The sequence below is a fragment of the Cyanistes caeruleus genome, chromosome 24 (genome assembly GCF_971803275.1).
Source record: "Cyanistes caeruleus chromosome 24, bCyaCae1.hap1.1, whole genome shotgun sequence".
Taxonomy (NCBI): domain Eukaryota; kingdom Metazoa; phylum Chordata; class Aves; order Passeriformes; family Paridae; genus Cyanistes; species Cyanistes caeruleus.
The window spans coordinates 4,597,039-4,620,643 of record NC_141724.1 but is presented as its reverse complement, the minus strand read 5'-3'; the positions used below and the strand labels follow the sequence as shown (position 1 = coordinate 4,620,643).

General features: G+C 53.5%; 1 protein-coding gene across 1 annotated transcript; it reads right to left on the bottom strand.

Moving 5' to 3' along the window:
- Nucleotides 1-2,232: 2,232 nt before the first annotated feature.
- KCNA10 (potassium voltage-gated channel subfamily A member 10) lies at nucleotides 2,233-15,736 on the bottom strand. Its single transcript, XM_023942317.2, has 2 exons — nucleotides 14,786-15,736; nucleotides 2,233-5,948 (listed from the first exon to the last, which is right to left on the bottom strand). Exon 2 carries the CDS (start codon nucleotides 5,872-5,874, stop codon nucleotides 4,324-4,326), a length of 1,551 nt encoding a protein of 516 aa, XP_023798085.2. The 5' UTR covers nucleotides 5,875-5,948; nucleotides 14,786-15,736; the 3' UTR covers nucleotides 2,233-4,323.
- Between the last annotated feature and the right edge of the window lie 7,869 nt (nucleotides 15,737-23,605).

Genomic DNA, 23,605 nt, shown 5'->3' with positions numbered 1-23,605 from the left:
GTGGAAGCCAAGATTGGCTCTTTTATTGGGGCTACAGCGAGTGGGTGATTCTGGATCCCCCAGATTTCCACCCAGGGAGGCTGAACTCACCAGCCCAGACACAAACCCTCCCTGCAGACCCACAGCCATGTCCCACCAGTCCCTGCCCAGGCAGCTCCCCATCCCTGGGCACAGGACTTGTTCCCACTTTGTGATGTGTTCCCACCCTGTGCGGTGTCTGACAGCCCAAAGCCACCCCAGGGCAGAAGTCCCCCAGGAGGTACTCTGGGACGTGGCTGAGCTGGAGATTTCCCTTGCACCACCCAAGAGAGCAGGAAAAGGCTTTCACCCAGTGCCTCCCAGGGTGGGGTTCTTACAGAAGCACAGAACAGCTCTGTTTTGTGAAGTTACCTCCATCCATATGACACATTCCTACTAGAAATGGAGGCTGCCTCGTTCCCCAGGAGCAGCTGCAGTGGAATTGCTCAGCAGGAAGCCAGGAGGGAGATCCAAATCCCTGCTGTGTCTTCATTTCTGCAGCGCTGAGGAACGAGGGACTGCTTGCATTATTTATTGGTAAATGAGGATCCATCACTGGTGGGGTCTGGAGATTCCATACCCAGCAGGAACAGGGATGTGGAGGGAGAGATCCAGGTGATTGGGGCTGGAAATTAATTGTTCTCTTCTTGTGTTGTGTAAAAATTGAGCTGACTATGGAGGAGGATGGGATGTGGGATGGTGGGAGTACGATTTATCTCCCTGGGATCACACAGCCCTGGAATTCTCAGCCCAGCTGGTGGGAATCTCTTGTGCCCAAGCATAGGAGCGACCCAAGCCTGGATTTTGGGCACATGGGACTTGCCCTCAGCTCATTGCAGGTATTTCCTCATTACTATGAGCAACAAGAAATGAAGCAGATGCAGTGGGAACCGTGACTCCAAGGATCAGCCGTGCCTGGATCAGCCCTGCCAGGACGGACAAGACCTGCAGGAGCAGCCAGGGGCCTGCCCTTTCAGAGTGGGCTGGGAATGGTGTGTTTGGTCCAGGCAGGACCGACAGCCTCAATGCCGTGCCAAGGGACGGTTCCTAAATCCTCCCCCTGCACCGGTGCTGAGAATTCAAAGGGATTCCTCCCGGGATCATCCCGCTGGCCGGGGCAGCCCTTCCGCACCCGTGTTCACATTCCAACAAAGGAACAAACCCAGGAAAAGCTTCCAGGGGCGGCTTGGAGAGCGGGGAACGCTCCGGGCAGGGAAATGCCGATCCTGGAGTGCCATCTCCTGGCTGCGGTGCCACACCTGGGCATCCTGGAGGTGACCAAAGCCAGGCTGGACAGGGCTCGGTGCAGCCTGGGGCAGCGGGAGGTGTCCCTGCCCATGGCAGGGGTGGGACTGGGTGAATTTTAAGGTCTCTTCCCACCCAAACCGTTCTGGGATTCTCGGGAATTTCAGCTCGAAGGAGGGAGTCACTCCTACCTGCAAATATTTCATACCTGGCCACAGGTTTTGTATTGCTCCAGGGATAAAACATGGCCAGGACACCTTTCTGCTGGAGCAAAGGGGGCTCTTGTCTTCTTCTAGTTTTTCCTGAGGCAGTAAAAAGTTTGAAGGGGGAATTCATCCTCGGTGCAGAAGGACATGACAGATTGGCTCATTAGGGCTTGACTCCAGAACTGGAGAGTTACTGAGGGCTTTTTAGGGATTTCATTGAGCTTTGGGACTGTGTTTGGGAAGAGACAAAGCTGCAAATTGTGCAGGAAAATGGGATTTCTTGCAGGTTTCCAGCAGTATTGACACTAGGAATTCATAGCCTGATTTTCCTCTTTTGGACAAATTGGAAATAGGTTGTTGTGAGCTTTAATGCCTCTGACCCCCTTCCCATGGCATCATCATCAAGGATTCCCCTTGGACACACAATAGGTGGTGTGAGCCCAGCTGCAGAGTTCCTCCTCATCCCACAGAGCTGGAGAGCTCCTCTGTTTTCCAGAGCAGCTGTGGCTGCCCCTGGATCCCTGGAATTGCCCAAGGCCAGGCTGGACAGGGCGTGAAGCAGCCCCAGGATAGTGGGAGGTGTCCCTGCCCATGGCATGGGGTGGCATGAGATGAGCTCTAAGGTCCCTTCCAACCCAAACCATTCTGGGATTTTGTATTTCCCCGTGTCCCAACCCTCCCACGCACAAGTCCCAGCTGCAGTTGTGTTTCTGTGGAGCAGCACAAAGCCAGGAATGAAAAAGTTGAGTCTAAACAAACAATATTTCCTGCATACCAGATTTTGAAGCATTTATTCTTTTATTTGAGGATAAAGTTTACAAGTTTGTAAGAATCAGGTTGTCCTCCATCCATCCATCCAACCATCCATCCATCCCAGCATAATTACTGTCCACATTTGCAGAAGGAGAGGAAATGTGCTCATGGCTGATCAGACTGAATATTTCTCAGCCCAAACCTCCTCATCAGAGTTTTTCATGGTGACTTCCCAAGGATAAACCACAAAAAGTGCTTCAGATTAGAGAGTCTGGGGGAGAATTTGGGGAGGGGAGCAATAAAAATACAAAAGAATGGAAAAATTCAAGTTTTCTAGAAGAAAAGGAGAAAGAAACTGCTATGAAATAAAAAGAGTGATGTGAAAGAGCTGCTGGAAAGAACTGAGGGGTGTAAAGAGAGGAGCTGGGAATGTTTGAATGCTGTTCCCAGCTGCTCCCAGCTGTGCCTCCTCCAGCTGTGCCCAGCTGTGCGTTCTCCAAGCGTCCCCACAGATGACAGAACTTGGACACTGTGGGAAGGAGATTAAACAGCTCTGACAGCTTCTCCTGTCTGAGATGGTGTGAGGGCTGCAAGGAGCAGGAAAAGGGCGGTGGAGGGATGGGAAAAAAGCACCAGGGAGAGCAGGTGATAAGTGGGATTTGTTCCAGAGGGAAAAGGAACTGGTCATGCCTCGGATCCATCTCCTGGAAAACATCTGATTGCAGAAAGACAGTGCACAGAATCCCCTAAACCCAAAATAAAATCCCCCTCCCAGCAGGGCTGTGGGGTTTCTGCTGCAGGGAAAATCCCAGCGAGCCCAAAGCCACATTTTCCAACAGAACAGGAGCAATAAATCTAATCCCTGACCCACCACTGCTTTCTGAATGAAATTGCAATCCAGGGATGCTGTGTAATGATCACGGGGATCCGTCAGGAGATGAGACATCCTGTGTCTGTGCAGCAGGTGTGGGACATCACAGCAGATGAGACACTGCATGAGAAGCTGGGATTTTAATGGAGGCAGAAACATAAAAAAAAGAAAAAAATAAAAAAGGCAAGTGAAACAGTGAAGTGGGAACAAAATGTGTTTGTCAGAAAAGCTGCTGGCATTGGAGAGAATGGCAAAATGAGCTGTTGCTGGCTGCTCCCACCCAAAGTGCAGCTGGAAATTTGCATTCTTAGGAAAGCAGAAGTGCCTTGTTACAGCAGGGAGCGGAGCTGTCAGGAAATGTTTGCTTTCATTGCTCTGTGCCCCCTTTGCACCGCCAGAAGTGACAATAAAAGGTACAAGGTCACAGTGGCTTGCCCCCAGGGTTGTTTGTAGATCAGATAACAAGAGTTTGTTGCAGGAGGAATCCCTTTGCCCCTCTCAGAGCTCAGTTTTCCAACAGAAACCCCGGTGGGCTTGGAGCAGCAGTGCCCTGGACCTTTGGTGTGGCTGTGCCACAGCGCCTGCTCAGCATCCCCAAATCCCCCACCTGCTGCCTTGGGTCCATCCGTGACTGCCCACCCTGCTGTGCCATCAAAATTAATTAGTCAGGCAGACCAGGGAACTCAGCCAGCTAAAAATATCCTTTCTCATTTCTTTTTGCCAGCTTATTTTTCAGCCAGAGCTGTGGCAGGTCTGGGAATTTGTCAGACCCCCAGATCAGAAGTGGTGGGTGGGGAGGAACAATTTTAAATGGGTTAAGCAAAGCAGGGAGCTGAACCCAACCTTCATCCCTGGACAGCTGCGTGTCACCAAGCCAAGCATTTAATGTCATTTTGCCCTTTTTCCTCTCCAGTAAATGGGGAAATCTCTATATGTGGGGACTTCCACTCTGATGCCAGGGACGGAGAAGAGAAATGTCAAGCAGATGAGCATCAAATAAAAAACACCAGACCGATGGGCAGGGCAGAGAGATAAGAAAGATGGTATTTATTTGAACAGCCACAGGAAATCAGAGATTGAAAAATGTCTAGAAAAAAGAAAAAAAAAAGCAGCAGCACATTATTTAAAAAAAAACAAAAACAACAAACCAATAATCAGAGCATGCAGATGTTGGATACATTTTCCAGCCAATCCCAGCTGACTGTGCCCAGTCCCTCAGGCCCTCAACCATCATTTTTTGGCCTTGTCTCGAGGGTAACCCCCATTGGTCTTATTGAGTGACTCCATGCTGCCGTTGCCCGTGGCCACGCTGGCCAGCAGCCGCTCCACCTCCCCGGGCAGCATCTGCTTCTCCTCATTCTCTGTCTCCCGGTGGTAGAAATAGTTGAAGTTCGAGACGATGACGGGCACGGGGAGGGCGATGGTCAGCACCCCCGCGATGGCGCACAGAGTCCCCACGATCTTGCCGCCCAGGGTGGTGGGACACATGTCCCCATAGCCCACGGTGGTCATGGTGACCACGGCCCACCAGAAGCCGTCGGGAATGCTGGAGAAATGGGACTGCGGCTCATCGACCTCCGCGAAGTAAACGGCGCTGGAGAAGAGGATGACGCCGATGAAGAGGAAGAAGATGAGCAAGCCCAGCTCCCTCATGCTGGCCTTGAGGGTCTGCCCCAGGATCTGCAGCCCCTTGGAGTGCCGGGAGAGCTTGAAGATGCGGAAGACCCTGACGAGGCGGATGATGCGCAGAATGGCCAGGGACATGTTCTGCTGCCCGTTGAGCTCGCTCTGCTGGATCAGCTCGGTGGTGAGCGTCACGAAGTAGGGAATGATGGACACAATGTCGATGATGTTCATGATGTTCCTGAAGAACTCGGTCTTGCTGGGGCACACGATGAACCGGACAAAGAGCTCAAAGGAGAACCAGACGATGCAGGCGGTCTCTATGACGAAGAAAGGGTCCGTGAAGGTGCTGTGGGCCAGCAAGGTGTCTGTCACATTCTTAGAAAGCTCCTGGGTGGACCTAAACTCCCTCTCCTCCCGGAACTCTGGCAGGGTCTCCATGCAGAAGATGATGATGGAGATGACAATGACCAGGACAGAGACCAAAGCTACTCCTCTGGCTGCACTGGAGCTTTCAGGGTACTCGAAGAGCAGCCAGAACTGCCTGTGAAAGTCATTGGTTGGTAAGAGGGTCTCAGGATCCTTGATGAACCCTTCATCCTCCCGGAACTGGTCCATGGCTTCATCACCCAGCTCATAGAAGGTGATCTCATCAGCAAAGACGTCGATGGGGACGTTGGCAGGGCGCCGTATTTTCCCTCCAGACTGGTAATAGTACAGGATCCCATCAAAACTGGGCCTGTTCCTGTCAAAGAAATATTCATTCCTCATGGAGTCGAAGTAACGCATCCTCTTTTCCGGGTCCCCAAGCAGGGTCTCGGGGAACTGGTCGAGGGTCTTGAGCCGCGTCTCAAACCTCAGCCCAGCGATGTTGATGATGACTCGTTGGTCCCCCTCATCCATGCCCACCCTCTCCCCCACCAGGTGGTCGCTGAACTCGGCGGAGAACCTGGAGAAGATGGTCTCATTGTTGGCGTTCTCGCTGTTGATGAGGATCCGCAGGTTGGACAGGAGGTTGGCGCAGCTGGGGTGGCCTTTCCGCGACTGCCCAGCGGGGCTGAGGTCGTTGGAATAGCAGGGATCCTCCACGATCTGATCAGCGTTGTCAAAACTGACTAGTGCCACCTCCATCTCCTTCCAACTGGCCACGTCCATCATACGCTAATCAGCTCAGCAGCAGAAATCCCCGCGGCGGACGCCGGCTGCCCAAGCCTTTCCCACGCTAGGAGGATCTGCAAGGGACAGGGACACGGAGCTGAATTGTGCACGAGCAGGGTAAAACCAACCTGAGGTCACACAATCCTGCTCTGGTTTTTACTGGAGGCATTAATGCCACCGACTGGCAAAAATCGCTCATCTTTGGATCCTGCACACCCTTTTGGCACGGCTTTGCCGTTGTCAAACCTTCCCCAGCCACCTACAGAACCCAAAGACGAAAGGTGAGGCGGCAGCAGAGGATGGGGGTGAATCCAGGTGTCCCACCCAGCCTCTCCCCAGTGATCCCAGAACAAGGGATTGTTTCACCCATTTCCAGGTGCGGATCCTAAGTTTGGAGCCGGATTTGGAGGGTTTGGACACAGCTGTCCCAAGTAAAGAGCAGCCCTCGATCCAGGTGGGAGAGGCGTTGGGGCAAACCTCAGGAGGCCCTGGGAGTGTTGAAGATTGGTCAACCATTGTTCGGAAACAATTCCCAAAGCAGGAACCCCACTGGAATTTGGGGAATGCAGCCCAGGAGGAAGCAGGCCAGGAGGAGAAATGTCCACCAGCCTTGGAGAACCCCTTTGATCTGGGAAGAGGGGCAGGAACAGGACCCCTTGCCTTGGGGCAGGCAGAGGATGGGGTGACATCCTCCAGAGTTCAGACCTGATATTCCCAGCCCCAGGAAGAAGCTCAGGACCAAGCCTTTGGATCACTTGGAGAGAACCTTTCAGGCCATGGGGTGGATTATTTCCCCTCCCAGCTCTGTGAGGCTCTCAGAAACAGCCACCATGTCCCCAGATATTCCTGGGCACACCTCTCCCACACCCCAACATCATTCTGAACTCAGCAAAGTCAAAGAGGAGCCCAGGGACCAGGCCAAGTTATGGAGCTGGGAAATTACCTGTCCTGCCTCAGGGAGAAGCACAGAGAGAAATTAGCTGTTAACAGGGAACAGTTCTGTGGAGATTTTCCCCAGAATGAACTTTCTAAGTAAATTCAGTGCCCTGATTAATTTCCCCTCCAAATGTATTTCCCAGACATGAGACACCACAGGAGGACACCTGGAGCTGCTCTGCGTGACCGCTGCTCACCAAGGGCACTCTGGCTCTCTCACCCAGCCAGCTCCAGCGACAGGAGACAAAAAACCCAAATGCCCTCAACTGCCAGGAATAGCAACACAATTGAGGCCACGGAGCAGCGGCGGTGGCGCCGGGGCTGGTCCTGTGATGAGGATGGTCCCCAGGGCAGGGTTTCCTTCCCAGTGCTGGGCAGGGACCCATCCCCCCACCAGGAGCTGCTCCTGGTGCCTCGAGCTCCCTGTTCCACCAGAGTAATTTGGGGCACTGAAGGTTTTGCCTCCTCCGAGAGGATCCATCCGTGCTGGCACACAGCTGGGGAGCAGGGTAGGACAAGCCAAAATCCCAAATCTGTTGCAGAAATGGGTATTAAGATCCTGACTTGCTACAAATCCTCCCTCTCCTCCTCTCATATTTACAGCCCCAACTTCATCCAGGACCCAACATCCATGTCCCAGAGAAGGCTCAACCTCCCTCTCTCCTCAGCAGGAGAGATTCTGGATTTGGGGACAAATCCTACCATTTATCATAAGCTGTTTACAGACCAGGTTTCTTTACTTGAACTAAACCCACAAAGCTTGGCTGTTCTTAGAAATCCAGCCCTACAGAGCTGTTCCAGGCCGGTTTTGTGATGAATTTCCTTCTTGGGGACATGTAGAGGTGTGGTTGGGTCAGGGGACCGAACTCATGCCTGGAGCAGCAGCAGCAGCGTGGTTGTGTCCTCAAAGTGACCTCAGGCAAAGCTGGGGAGCCTCAAGGACTCCAAACCTGAGTCCTCCAGCCCCGGCTGTGCCCAGCTCGGACATGCCCAAGGTGCAGCTGCTCTCCACGGGGCTGCATTCATCCCAGGCTGGACTATTTGTGAGGTGCTGGTGCTGGCAGGATGATTTGTGCCATCAAAGCAGCAACCTAGAGCTGAGGATAGCCCCGGTTTCAGGAGCATCAGGAGGCCTAGAAAGGGACACTGCAACAAACCTGGCACAGATAAAGCACTTTCAAGGGAAAAAGAAGTGTTAAAGGAGAGAAGAAAAGCAGCACACATCATTCCCTTCTTGCGTTCTTGTTTTTTCTTAATATAAATCCCGAGCTGATTTTTAAATCAGAGTAAAATGAAGTTGGAATCAGAGTTTAGTGTCCAGCGGCAGGGTGAGCTGACCTGGCCCACCACACCTCCAGAGGGGTCCACACTTACAGGAACTTCTCTTGGCAGTGGAACAAAGCTGAGCAGCTAAAGCTGACCATGAAATTCCCAAAATCACAGAATAGGCTGTGTTGGAAGGGAACCACAAGAGGAAATTGCATCCCAAGGCAGCACCGTGAGGGGATCTCGCTATTTCGAGCATGAGGAGGGCTTGGCTCTCAGCACTGCACTCTGGGCAAGGAGGATCCCCAGCCTCGGCTTGGAGGGACATCAGATCTCTGGTCACAGGAGAATTGTGATGTGCTGAAATCTGTGATGTGAGGAGCATCGAGCTGAGCCCCCCTGGCATCATCCTTCCTGGGGAAACTGAGGCACAGGGCTATGATGGGACAATTTCCATTTCGTGGGCAGGGCTGTGAGGGGAAAGCCGGGCTCATTCTCCCCGCTGGGACATGGAAAGGAGCTTTTTAACTCCATCTCAAGCCCCTGAAACAGCTTCCCATGGGATGCAGGGCTCTGAGGTTCCTCTCCTTACCTTAAAGCCCCAGAGCGTCTGATGTCTGTCTGTCCCCACCTGTCCCCAAACCACCTCATCTGTCTCATTTATAATTAAGACCAAAATTACCAGTGCATCCCAAAGCCACAAAACATCCTCCCTAAGCTTTGCACCGCGCTCCAGCCGAGGCTTGAACTAGAAAGTTGCCTCGTTTTTTCCTCCTAAATCACCCAACATCTGCTTCTCAGAATCTGATTAACTAATATCCTTCAGCGGAAATCCCTGCCTGTGGAAAATCATAATAATAACAAAAAAACCACGCGAGGGAGCGCGACGGTGAAAGAGAAAGGTCATTTTGAGGGAGAGTTTGTGTTTTCCCCATCACATCCCGGTGAGTCGGGGCTGGGGTTTCCACCGGGCTCTGTGCATCCAGCAAAACCTTCCCGCCCGCAATCCTCCCCCTCCTTCGGCCACCCTCACACTCCTGGAGGGAACAATGTCCATTTCCAAGGTTTTTCCAGATAATTGGAGATGTGGAGCCTCTTCTCCCCCCTCCTCATCACCCCTGAATGGGATGAGAAAGGAGGAGATTGTTCCCGCTGCCCACCCACCAGCACCTGCGAGGGCTTACCTGGACAGGGCATGGAAGCGCCAAGGCTCTCTGCATCTGAGGAGAGAGTCATTAAACACGGCTAGGGATGTGTGGGGAAGGCAGAGATGAGAAAAAACTCCAGCCATACCCTCGAAAGGCGCCTTTGGGATAACGCAGCCAATGTCATTGGAAAGGCTCCTCTCTCTCTGGTTCACCGGGGAATTGGCAGCCCCGAGCGGCGGGGCCGGGCTCTGGCAGGATCCGGCACCGTGCGGAGCCCGGGCCCCGCCATCCCCCGGGAGCCCTGAAACCCGCGGGGGCTCCATGGGGAAAGGGGCTGGGGCCCTGCTGGGGACACCCTCTCCCCACGCCCCCTCTGCCGGGGAGGGGGGACCCGGTCGCCCACCTCCTGCCCCCACCCGCCGGCGGGCGAGACGGGGGAGGACGTGCCCTTCTGGCGGATGCCACCTTTAATCCCCAATAATGCTCCGGATGGTCCAGCGGGGACAAGTCTTGTCCGTGACGTGGCGAGGTCTGAGCTGGTCCCCGGGAGGGAGGCGGAGAGGGGGGACAGGGACCCGCACACCGCTGGCACCGGGACAGAGATTTACAGCAGGCGAAAGGGCTCTTTTTAGTATTAATATAAAATAATGGCTTTGGAAAGAGGAGGGGAGGGGAAAGCCCAAGGGTTGGAGCATCCCCCGCTGCCCACCTACCTCTCGCCTGTGGCCGTGGGGACCGCGGGCGCCTTTCCAGGAGGGGACGGCCACAGTGCCACCACCACGTGGGACACCTCCGTCCCCGCCCCGGGGTGACTGGGACCAGTTGCAGCGGCGGGTGCAGCTGGCACAGCCCAGCAAAGGCCATCAGGGTGGGGGGCGAGGGAGAGGAGGGACGTGGCCCTTCCTCACGCCTGGGTGCAGCTGGACGCTGGTTCCGACCCCAGCGCCACTGGGCTTGTCACCTCCGGGAATCAGTTAATTAATTCATTATCAGTGGGTGGACAGGACCAGGCAGGTTGGCATGACTCAATAAAATAATCGGGATTTTTGTTTTCTTTCCCTACTTTTTCTTTCTTTCCATTCCCGAGCCCGATACCGCTCACGGCCTCGGGTGCCCCAGAGTGATTTCGTCCCTGTTGGCCTCACCCAGGGCCGGATCCCACCTCTCCCTTCACCCAGGTTATCTTCCCACCCTCCTCTTCCTCCTCCGTCCCCTCCTCGCCCTCCCAGGCGGTGGAGGAAGGCAGAGGAGGGGGTGGCACATTTCTACCCGGAGGCTTCAGCCTGAATTCCTGAATTCCTCCTCGGTGACGTTCCTTTGCTCTTGAGGGACCCGCTCACCTCGATTTCCACCCCCCCAGCATCCTTTTCTGTCCTCTGAGCTATTTCTCCTCTCATGACGTTAATGAGCACATTAAGCCTCCTCGTCCCGGAGGAGAGCCCGGCTTGGAGCATCTTACAGACATCTCCAGCCTTCTGTGATGGAAAGGGGACAGGAGATTATCCAGACCTTTGATCAGGTCCTTCAGGGCGGCTTTATCATTTTATACACCATTTCCATTCTAAAAACCACAGTCCTTAAATTTACCCTCATCCCAGTGAGGGCATCTATTAACAAAAAATAATTCAGTTGATATTCCTGGCATCCCAATTCAGCTTGTGTCCATCTCCCCTCCAAACCCAGCTTCGGAAGGGCTTTGACCACAGAGTGACGGGGTCTGTAGGAGAAATCTGACCTCTTTTAGTGTTTTTTCCCCCAAAATCTACTTAGAACCAAGCAGGCTCACTTCCTGCACCTGGACAAAGAGCAGCTGTGCCAGAGGGAAATGCGGAGCATGGAAAGCATCCAGAGGAGCAGATCTGGCTTGTGCTGGGGCTGAGGAGCTTCGGCAAAACGCCGCTGAAAATGGGGATATCCCTGGAGTGAAAGCTGTGCTGTGGTCCAGGGGAGACGGCTTCGGGGGGGATGCTCGGGATAACATCGGTGCCTCCCAGAAACGGGACAGTTACACAACTCCCTCATCTCTGGGGAGTTCGGCTGCACCCCGGACACCCCCGGGAAACTTCTGCCTCTGAATTCCGCCAAGGTGACTTCAAACACCCTCTTGGCTGGAAGGATTTCAATCCTGCCTCCCTCCAGGCGCTCCTCCGGCACTCCTTTCCCCCTAATCCCCCGCTCCTGGAATCACCGGCTCTGCTGGGATTTATCCCACAGATAAATTTGGCCCCTGAGGGTGTCCTGCATCCGGGATGGAGCAGAATCCAGCAAGCCCTGGTACGGGATCACTGCCCAGCAGCTCTGCACGCACAGCTCTGACACCAGAGGGGAGATCAAACCCCCCCGAGCCTGTCCCAAAACAGGGAGGGATTAGCTGGCAGAGGAGGAATTTTTGGCAGCAGGTCCCTGAATTATTGTTTGGACAAGGAGCTCGATTTTCCCTGCGGGAAATAGCGAGGGAGACTGAGCAGCTCATCCCATCCCATCCCATCCCATCCCATCCCATCCCATCCCATCTCATCCCATCCCTTCCATGCCATGGGATGAGCCGGAGCAGGGTGGGAACGAGGAGGAGGCTGGAGGGGTCCTGCAGCTCCCGTCCTGCAGCGGAACGAGCCAGGGACACTTTCATTTGCTTTCCCTGAATTCCCAAACAAAACGATGCCCCACAGAGACCGCTGTGAAATCCGCACCGGCTTCGGGCCACGGAGCAGCTCAGGGCACTAATGAGCCTCTGCTAATTGTCCTCTCTCCGCAGCACTAATTACCTGGGGTTCGCTAATTCCAGCCCCGCGGCTCTGGGATGGAGCTCAGGTGGCTCCGCGGCGTCTCCACCAAGGGAATTTTTCTTACTTCTCATCGCAGCTAATTGAAGTGCCCCTCAATTAGCAACAGTCCCCCAGCATCAGGAGGGGCCGGATTTTGGGGGGTGCAATATGGAAAACCGCAACCCAGACCCTTCAAAGCCCTCGAGAAGGGCTGGGGTTATTAATATTCGAGCTCTGATTCCGGCACGGAGTGTCCTTGGAGGCTTAGCGAGGTGCCCTGGGCATCTGGCACTGATGGAGCGGGGCAGGAATCATCTCTGGAAGGAAAACAAGGAGCTGCTGGGTTTGCTGCAGGGGGACGCCCTGCGAAAATTTGTGGCTCATCCTCCTCCTCAGGAGAGCTGTTTGCAAATGGAACTCTTTAAATTCCGAGCCAATGTGTGCGGCTGTGAGGGAATTAGCAGGAGGGGAGGCACTGGTAGTTTATGAATGATGAAAATATGCGAAAGAATAATTCAGATCTTCCAGGGGATGATGGGGTCTGGCAAAAGCTGCCTCTGCTTTCCAGTCCTGCCTGTGGGAAGAGTGAAGAAATGGAAAAGGGGCCAAAATATACTGAAATAATGGCGTGACTGAGAGCAATCCCAGGGTTTCTCCAGCCCCAGGAGAGCCCAGGGCTTAGGAGCAGCCAGACCTGAAACCTCTTTGCTTTGAAAAGCAGAGGTTAAAGTTTGTCTGTGGCAAAGTCGGGGTGGGGAGTGGGGTGGGGCAGGATGAACCTCAACATTTAAACACACGAATTGTCTTTAAACTGAAAGAGAGGAGGCTTAGATGAGGTATTTGGGGAAAATCATTCCCTGTGAGGGTGGGCAGGCCCTGGCACAGATGCCCAGAGCAGCTGGGGCTGCCCCTGGATCCCTGCAAGTGCCCAAGACCAGGCTGGACAGGGCTTGGAGCAACCTGGGAGGGTGGAAAGTGTCCCAGGGGTGGGACAGGATCCTCTCCAACCCAAACCATCCTGGTATTCCATGAAATCACACCTGAGCCTGAGCAAGCGGCTGACAGCTCCTGTGGGCTACCTCCAGCTCTGTGCCTCAGTTTCCCCAGGGCTGTGGATGTGCCACAAAGCCGAGCAGGAGCTCTCCAGGAAAAGATGCACATGAGGAAGATCCCCAGCTGGATTGCCAGTGCTGGGATGGCCAGTCCATCACTGCTGGCCCCATGGCAGGCAGAGACGTGTCCAGCCAGACCCCTACAGCCCTCCCCACTTTTCATACCTCCTTCTGATTTTTCCACCCTTATTTTTTTACGTTAAAAAAAAAAAATCTGATTATCAGAGAGCTCGGTACATACAGTACACGCCATGAGACAGATGAACCCTTTCTTATAGCCAGCCATGGAGCCCAAAATTAATCAGCTATGGATTAACCGGGTCAGGATGTAATTTAATAACCAGCGAGGGCGAGTTCCTGCTCGGAGGGAGCCGGCGAGGTCCCGCTCCGGGTGTGCCGTGGAAGCCGCCTGAGCCCAGCTCAGGGAGCAGGAAAAGCCAGATGGGATGAAATCAGCCCCGCGGTGGTGCCGGCTGCTCAACCAAGGGACAGGGACAGGGACTGCCTGGGGCCGGGCCAGGCTTGGCTGCAGCTGAGCCCTCCTCATCTTCCCTGCACTCCGAGCCGGGCTTTAGCCTGATTCAGGAAAAGATTTCAATGGATTTTTGTCTGCGAAGTGCTGCGGTGGCTCTTTGGGGATGCTGAGCGGGCTCTTTGGGGGCTGGTCCCGGGGGGAATCACGGAGCAGTTGCTGCTGCCAAGTGTTGGACACACTCTGGGAAGCGGCTGATGAGCAGACACAAGGCCACAAGGCGCTTGGAAAGTGCTTTGATCAGCCTGAAGCAGCAGAGGAGTAACAAAGGGGGTGCGTGGAGTGACCTCTTCCCTCTGGAGCATCCCGGCTCCGTGCGGGCGCCTGCCTGGGGCCGGGGCAGGCAGCCACCCCCGCGCTGCCCCCTTCCTGCTTACTGCCCTGTAACACGAGAAACAATCCGATCCCAAATCGATGGGAAACTTTCCCAGTCTGTCCCGAAGCGCTGGGATAGAGGCAGAGCCGCCCCCTCCACCTGCTCCCCCACCCCCAGCCCAGCATCCAGAGCTCGCTGCTGTAACCTCAGTCTGCTCCTAGGGATGAACAAATGACTTTGTCCCCCCTCAAAATCTGCACTGGCAGCAAACCCTGGAGGAGGTCGGCGGCCGGAGCCAAAAACGGAGAGAAGGTTTAAGTGGAAAGCAATAGGAAGCCGCTAACCGGGTCAGACAGACCCTGCATTGATCCCGATTTCTGCAACAGCAGCACCGAACGCAGCCGGGGGCAGCTTTGGGGTCCGGGTGTCGCTCCAGGCTTGTGGCTTCATGTGCTGAGCCAGAGGCGCTGCAGAGGCCAGGGCAGCCCCCAGCCCAGCACCCCACGGAACCCCCAGGAGAGGACACGGGGGTTTGCACCCACAATAAGTAATAAAGTCTTAAAGTGGTTGTGATGACGCCACTGAGACCCTCTGACTCCTGCTAAATCCGGGGTTCCTCGCAGCACTCACCCACCCGCTGCTCAGGAATGCTTCACCCTCTCTGCTTCCCCAAGGACAAACTAAACTTCTCCCTTGGTCACCGCCACCCAAAAAACACCCACCAAAACCCCCCAAAACAGCACCGGACTGCCCCAAACCCACCCACCAAACTCTCCTCTGTCCCCAAACTTCCCCCGGCCACGACGGCGGCTGAGCCCAGGAGGGGAGCAACAAACCCGGCTTTGGCATGGTCCTCATCCTCCTCCGGCGTGCGGGGTGCCCGGTGCCCGTGCTCCCATCGCCGCCTCCCGGGGCTGCCCGGCGGAGCTGCCCCTCCGCCAGTGCCGGCCAGCGCTGGGATGCTCCAGCCTCTCCTGCGGAAAGGCGATGCCGGTACCCACGTGAGCCCGGTGGGACTCCTTGCCCTCATTCTCCTTGTGCCTGAAATGGGTTTTCTGCTCCCTCGCTGGTCCTGCCGGGCAGCAGCAGCGGCATCCAGGGCTCCAGCGCACCTCTTTGATGTCTACAGAAGTGTCTGAGGGCTTTGCTTTCTGAGTGAGGGTGAGGAAGGAGCGGTGTGGAGTGGAGGAAGAGGAGGTGATGCCCAGATGTGATCCTTTCTGCCCCCTCCAAGCGATGCAGCTCCCTGGGGTGCTCTGCCACAGGCAGCCGGGCCAGGTTCACAGGTTCTTTTGCATCCACGGGGAGAAAACTGGGAACACAGGAGCCTCCAGTGCTCCCAGGGCCAGAGCACCGAGCACCAGCCAGGGGGAGGCAGCCAGGGCCCCCCCGGCCCTTTGTCCAGGCGCTTCCTCAGCTGGGCCTGGTTTTTCTCCGGTACACAGGAAAATCCTCTGCTCCTGGGAGCCTGTGACTGCCATGGCAAGAGCTCCCAAACTGCGGCTCCGAGAGGTGGAACTGCCTCCCCGGGGCTTTTCCCGTCCTGTTTTCCTCTGGCCAGGGGGAGCTGTTGGTCCATGAAGCCCTGAGGGGTGGCACACCTCGATGGGCAGCTCTGGCTCCCGGCTGTGCCTGGCTCTGGGCACGGAGCAGCTCTCAGCAGGTGCTGGGCACAGCTCTGGATGTGGCCACAACCCCTCCGTTATTCCAGTGATCCATCGGGACTCTGAGCATCGCCCACTACCCCTGCTTGAGGGGGCCCAGCTGCTGTTCCAAGCCTCTGCTGGGTTTCCCAGCAGGATTTAATGAAACCACAACTATTTCCCTTTCCATGTGTTCCCCCCATCACTGAGCTCTGCCTTCCTTCCCTTCCCCAAAACTTCCCAAGCAAAGGCAAAAGCATCACCCTGGAAAGGGATTGGACACACAGGAGCGGGGGAGCACCAGCAAGGCATTTCCTGACTGACCTCCAAAAGTCATCTGCATCCTGAATCCTCCTGCCAGCATCTTGGGATGTGGAGCTTTTCCCTCAAGCTTTATTCCAGCCTGTGTAATTGGGGCAGGTTCCCATGCTGTGCTGCTGAACTGGGATAGGAAAATATTGAGATCAGCCTGCACTGAGCCCTTCCAGAGGCAGTGGGGTGTGCAAAGTTGGGGGTCTCCCAGAGGTGCTGCTCCAGAGAAAACCCAAGGAAATAAAAGGAATCCTGCCAAGATCAGGTCTGGAAAATCCACAGCTGTGGAAAAAAGATCTCAAAAAAGAGCAAAAGCTGCCGTGGGCCCCTCTTCCCCTGGTAGCCCCAGGCTCCTCTCACGAAGCTGGAGCTGATTTTGCCTCGGAGCAATTTCCCAGTCTCCTTCCCATGACCTTTACAAACCCAGCCCAGGGATTCACAGCTGCCTCGGGATGGGCTGTTCTGGTCCCCACTCCTCACCCAGGCCAAAGCCACAGTTTTCCCAGCTGCATTCCAGGAGCTGAATTCCATCTTGGGATGCAGCAGGAAATCAGGAACAGGGCACAGACACAGAGCCTTGGCTATAAAAACCACAGTTTTAAGCCATTTTGGGGTCGGAACGGCTTGGCCTAGGAACCCCAATCCTATTTCTCTGGGAATCAGCAAGACAATCATTTTTTCAGCCATTAAAAATCCAGCTTTATTTGGTTGAGGCTTTGTTTGTCTCGAATTTCTACAATCCCTAGCGACTGTCTCCTGCTGAGGCCGTGAAACTCATCAAGCATCAAACATGGATCAGTTCTTACTGAGTAATTCCTGGTGGTGCCTGGCTGGACCTGCACCCAACCCTGAGGAGAGCCTCTGATCCCCCTGAGCTCTGCCACCCATCCCTCACCCCAGTGACTGGTTTTCCATGGACTTCTCCTTCGGTATCTGGAGGATGGAAGCACTGAGCCCCAGGACTGGCTCCTGCAGGACCAGGGAAGACATCCTAAACCAGACTCTCAGAAAATCATGTTATTCCTCACCACTGAGTACAAACTGTACCAAATCCATGGAACCAGCAGCCCTGATATTCCCATTAACCCTCCCCACACCCTGCTCTGTGTCACTGGCGTGAGCACTGTGCACTGGGGATTCCCACATTCCCTCCTTGGGATCACTGAAAATGTCCCTCTTGTTCCCCAGCCAACCTCAAAAGAGCCATCCCATTAACTATTATCATTTTTGCAGCCAGAACCTGACATCACCATTCCTGCACTCCATCCTCTCCCAATTTAATTCATCCCGATGCAACGGATGCTCCCAACACTCTTTTGGAATTGAAGTGACTCCTTGGCAGCCACGGATTTCAGCCTGTCAGAAATCCTGATGAATCATTTCACCCCAGATCCTCACAATTTAATTGGAGTAGGCTGAAGGAAACCAATATTTCCTTGGAGCGTTTCGATGTCTTCACCGTTCCTTGCACACATTCTCATAAAGCAAATTGCAGCAGCCAAGGGTTTTCTAATGGAAGCCTTGCAAAACATTCAAACCCATTAAAAAGATCACAGCCAAAAGTAACCACTTTATTTAAGTCCTGGAAGAGAAAGAGAGGCTGCAAATGCTCAAAGCACAGAGTGTCTCTGTCTGGGGTCGGGCACAGACCCAAGAGCAGCCAAAACTCCTGTATCAGCACAAGCTGGTCTAAAACCACGAACCCAGCACCGATTTAGCTGGAGATAAAATGGAAACCTTTTCAACCAGGTGATTCTTCCACATCCTACTGACAATAAAGTAAAATAAGTGGCTTTATATAGATGGGAACTTTCCCACTGGGTGTTGGGCTGGGCTGCATTTCCATTGTATCCTCAATGGTGTCTACAAGCACAGAAAATGCAATAAACACAATAAGCACAATCACTCACCTGCAGCCCCGGTCAGGCAGCCCAGGTTACAGCCCTTCCTCGGGCAAGAGGAGCATCCCGAGGGTTCTGGCCATGGCGGGTCCCTGCACGTCTCTGGCACGCAGGTGAGGATTAGAGTTTGTCTCAGGAAAGACTCAGATTCGGAAATCCTACACCCCAGTGAAACCCTACCTTGCCTCGCTGCCCTTGGATTTAAAGGAAACACGGGAAGAAAGGTGGTGCTGTGAACAGGGCTGCGGTGCAGCTCCACACACGCCTTGTGCTGCCCCAAAGCACCCCAAACCCTCCAGCAGCCACCCCACAGGGAGGGGTTGCACCTCCCAGAGCCCAACTCCCCAGCTGAATCCCCCAGTGACCCCTTCAGTACCTGGGAATGGATTTATCCCATTGTTGCTCCATGGGCAGGACACCCGAGGAGGGATCGAGGTTTCCCCCTGGCAGCAACACCTGTTTTAAGGAACAATATTTACATTTTAAGACCAAATGACAGCCAAGTGTCCAGCAGCTCTTACCTGCCCAGGTTTGGGCTGCAGTCCCAGCCCTGGCTCCCACCAAGACCCCCTCAATGGGGGCTGCACAGCTTTGGGATCGGGGCCTGACCTCGAACCCTTCTCTGCAATGCTTTAGGGCTGGGAGGCCAAAACTTTTGGGGGCCGATTGACCTGAGACCCGTCTGTGTCTCAAGGAGGTCCTGGGAGCTTTCCAGGGGACTTCCAGGAGACACTGAGCTCCCATGCTGTGGGGAACAGGAAAAGGGGCTCCACATTCAGCTCTGAGCCCCACATTGTGGGGAACAGGAATTCCCTGGATCCAGCTCTGAGCCCCCACACTGTGGGGAACAGGAATTCCATGGATCCAGCTCTGAACCCCCACACTGTGGGGAACAGGAATTCCCTGGATTCTGCTCTGAGCCCCCACACTATGGGGAACAGGAATTCCCTGGATCCAGCTCTGAGCCTCACACTATGGGGAACAGGAATTCCATGGATCCAGCTCTGAACCCCCACACTGTGGGGAACAGGAATTCCCTGGATCCAGATCTGAACCCCCACATTGTGGGGAACAGGAATTCCATGGATCCAGCTCTGAGCCCCCACACTATGGGGAACAGGAATTCCATGGATTCAGCTCTGAGCCCCAGGCAGTGCTGTGGAAGAAGTGACAAAAACCCCAAGGGTGGAGAAGACTCTTCCCATTAGCCACTTCATTCCCTGAGCACCAAGAATGAGCTGTAGGAGATATTGGCTGCTCTGGTGGCTCCTTCCAAAGCTATGGGGTGGTGTCCTGGTCAGCTTTATCCCAAGAATATGTGGGATGTGTCAAAGCCATCTTCTTCTGGGGGAAGAGGGTGGGAGGAAGGTCCAGGCTGGAGGCTGCAGCATGGCCATGAGTTTGCAGATCAGCATGGACGGGTCTCCCCCACCTCTCCTTGCCACACTGAGCCGACCAACATTTGGTGTTCAGCATCACATCCAATCCCATGGGAACCACGGACAGCGGGAAGTGGAGGAAAGGTCCATGGTCCACTGAATTTAACCCAACTCAGGAGGAAGCCCTAAAATCCAAGCTCATCCTTGGAGCAGCAGCCAGGGCTGTGCAAGGCCAGCACCCTCGGAGCTGGTTGTGCTGTGGGTATTTCCCAGAGGTTCCTGTTACACCATGGGAATCTCATTAATTACTCCTGCTGAATGGTGGTAACGAAGGCCTGGGACACATCAAGAATCATGTTTGCATGGCAAAGTGGCACAGGAACACCCCGGGAGGGTGATGCTCCACAGAAAGGCCTGAAGTTGTTACAAGGACGTCAGGAGACCTGATACAAAGGGCTGGCTTATTAATAGCTAATGGGGGAATAAATTATGCACCCACTCGGCTGGATTGGGTTTCTCCTTCCCCACTGCACCCTGACATCCCCCTCACCCCCCTTCTCTCTGCTTTCTGGACCACTTGGTTCTTTCTTCTCCCTGTTTTTGTAGCTGGCAGGATTTTTCATGTGTTTACCCATCGCCAAAAGCTTCACAGCCGAGTCCAGCCTGTCCCAGGGTGATGCCAGAGCAGGGCAGGGCAGGGCACCACCCGGAGCCCTCCCTGGGGAAGGTCAGACACTTCCCCCATCACACCTGGGCTTCTCCCTCTCGCAGAGACCCCTTGATGCCCTGGATACCTGAAAGAGAAGCTCCAGGCAGCAAAACAAAAGCTTCCCACCGTGGCTCTCTGCAGGATGTGGCGTGCCCTGCCTGCCATCTGCCCGAGCTGCCCGCGGCCACGCTCCAGTGGGTGCCTGACAGGCACAGAGGGACGGGAAAAGCCGGGAGAGGGCATGGAAAGGAAGAAAAGAGGGGATTCTCCGTGTACTGGGACTTCTGCTTCCCAGTCCAGAGCAGGAGAAAGGAAAGCTGAGATGAAGTTGGTAGAAGGAGGTTTGGGGATCTCCCCGCTCCCGGCGCGGCCCCCAGCGCACGGAGGGCAGGGATCTGCCTTGTCAGAGCATTTCCAGCCGGGAGAACGCAGCAGCTGCTGGGGCTGCCCCCCGCTCCTATTTCAGCTGGGACAGCAATTCCCCTCTCTCCTTCCCGAGTTCCCCCTGAGCTCTGCGGGCAGCGCTCTGCCGTGCGCCCGGCGCGGAGCCGGAGCGCTGCTCCCGGCAGATGCTGAGCTCCAAATCCCGGCCGGGAGCCCACACGGGGAGTGCCCGAGGAAGCCGAAGGCCTTGCGGGAGTGCGTTTTGTTAAATGGCTCGGATGTCGCCGCCTCTGTGGCCCGGGGCTGGCTCCCGGCAGCCGCAGGAGCGCGGAACGCTCCCACCCTGAGCTGTCCGCTCGTGCTCGGAGTGGGGATTTCGGACAGGTCCGAGGCACAGCCACGTCCCCAAAGCACCAAGGAGGTGAAGAGCGCTTAGGGCAGAGCCAGGAGCAGCATCCCAGCCCCTGGCCCAGCTATTAAACTGAAGGACGATGGTCCCGAGGTTCCCTCCCCCAGCGCTCCCCCTTCTCTAATCTTCCATTATCACTTTCTCTGCCCGCTCTGATTTCACGGGCTATGCTATCCCTCGTGCCTGGGTGGGGTTGGGCAATCTGATCGCCTCCTCCTCATGGGACTGTCCACAAACACCGTCAGCAATCGCCCGGACCCCGCGCTGACCCCGCTGCAGCTGCAGCTTCTGAGGCTCAGTGCCCGACTGGCTGCGGCTCCAGCTCCGGGCAGGCTCCTTCTCCATCCCCGTCACCTTCCCGGCCGCTTTGGATAACCCCAACCCGCCTCACAGCAGCTGCTGCTCACCAAAATCGGGCTATTCTGTATCGGTAACAGGAAACTCCCGGCACCTCTGAGCAGAGCTGCTGTGCGCTCCTGCCGCTGCTCCGTCCCTGGGGAGAGCAGCGTCCCCCGGGTCCGCCGGGGATGGCAGCACAGCATCCAGCCCCAGTTCAATCCCCACAAGTCTCCTCCATGGAGCAGGTGGCCAGGGGGGTTTGTTCGCCCGTTTTTCATCAGCCAAAGGATGTGGAATCACAAAATATTGAGAAGGACGTTAAAGCCCATCTCCAATCCTGCTGTGGCAGGGATGTCGCTCTATTGGGAACGGCGAGAAGAACGACACAGACTCTCTTGTGTGTTCAGCAGGAGAGCAAATTGTTATTCTTGATCTGCTTTTATAGACATGTTTGAGAAAGTCCGAGAGGTAAAACTCTCACTGATCATTAAAGCAACACATCACCATCATTGGTTAAGTGGAACATCACCCCTTGGCTGCTTTCCTAAACACCACCTGCAGATTGTTGTAATTTACCAGGACTGTTCGGATTCTTTCTCATCTTTCTCAGGCCAGAATGAGAAGCCTGGGACTCAGCTTCACACAGGCTCTGTTCCCTTCTTTTTGCATTTAACATCCACACAGGGACACCTCCCACTGTCCAGCCTGGCCTTGGACACTCGCAGGGATCCAGGGGCAGCCACAGCTCCCGTGGAAGGAGAGGGAAATGGTTTCTTTTCAGATAATCAGGGCAATCACAAAAAAAAAAAAATCACAGATGGAAAATAAAATGCTGGAACAAGTTGTTAATGTTTTAGATGAAAAATAAAACTGGCTTTTGCATTCATAGATTGGCTTTCTGCACCACAAGTATTTTGATGAGTACAACTTAAACTCACTTTTAACTGCTTTGTATAATCTGTCAGTTTATGGAAGCACTGTATAGTTCATATGAATAGCAGTGTAATAAATGCAATATATCATAGGCTTTAGCAAAATGTTAACATAGAGATTAAAATATTTCTACGTAACTAACTCAGGGAATGGTGTAAAATAATTATTCTGTTTCCTACATCTGCAGACTGTCCTCTCCCAGTGATAACAGTGACAGAAACCAGGGCATAAAGATCTGGGAAAGATTTATCCGCTCTATCACCGCTCTAAGGGTGTGTGAAGCAACAGGATAAAACTACAGCAAGAAATAAAACACATGGACCTCATTCACAGAATGGCCTGCACACAAGTTAGAGCTTAAAAACAAACAAGAGAGTTCCTAGAACATCAAAACCTCAAAGGAATGTTTGAATAATGTATAAGCTAATAAATATACATGTAATGTATATGACAGCATGCAAATACTGTATAACATTTATATTAATTATTCATATGTAGATTATATTAATTCTATATTTATATTTATTTCAATATTTATATGTATTATATATATTTATATTTGTAATATTTATATATTACAGTATGTAAATACTGTATAATATTTATATTTATTTATTATGCATTATATATTTATATATTATATAGATGTCTATATTTTAGATATATTTATATAATTATATATTATATTTATATTTTTATATATTTAATATATATTTATATATTTAATATACGATCATATATTTATATATTATATATACTTACATATAATTATAAAAATATAAATATAAATTAAAAATTATATTATATAAATTATATTTAATTTATATAAATTATATAAATTATTATAATATAAATTATATTATATTTATAATATTTAAATAAATGAATAAATAAAAATAAATGTTTATTATAGCAATGTAACCATATATAAATACACGATTTTAAGCTACCTCCCTGTCCTTTGGCCGTTCACCAAAAGAACCCCAGCGCTTAATTGGTTTTTTAATTGTTTTTTTGTTGATTAATTGTTTGTCCTTCCTTTAGCCTTTATTAAATTTCAAAAAATTCTAAAGAGTGAACTCTGCTTTTCACAGTAATTAAATGTTTTCCCTTTGTGCCCCTAAGAGTCAGGGAAAGATGGAGGAGCAAGGAGGGAAATTGGGATCTCTGCTGTGTCCTTTCTTCTCCGTGCCCGTGCTGGGCTCAGGCGGGAGGAAGGAGAGGAGGAGGCTCTGGGGCCTGCCTGGAATCAGCTGCAATCACTGAAAATTCCCTCCTGTGAGGTGCAGGACACGAGGCTGAGGCAGCATCCATCCCCGGGAATACTCCTGCCCTGTGCAGGCACAAGGCCAAGATCATCATCATCATCATCACCACCATCACCATCCTCACCAAACCCTGCCCAAAGCCGGGTTAGACGCGGGGAAACTGAGGCACGAGAGGGCTGAGCTGCCAACACCCCCCCCCCCGCCACGGGGCAAGGGAGGAGCAGCTTTGCTCCCTTTGCCACCCGCAGCCTGAGGGAGCAGCTCTGGCTCTTCAGGGCTCTCAGCTGAGCCTCCACAGCAGCTCCCTGCAGCAGCCGGAGCCTGGTACCACCCAAAGTGTTTGCTGGTGTCTCCGGAGCAGCAGCTCCTGTCTGCTCGC

What these genes read in the sequence shown, in the direction of transcription:
- KCNA10 (XM_023942317.2), bottom strand. Translation starts at nt 5,874, where the DNA reads ATGATGGACGTGGCCAGTTGGAAGGAGATGGAGGTGGCACTAGTCAGT.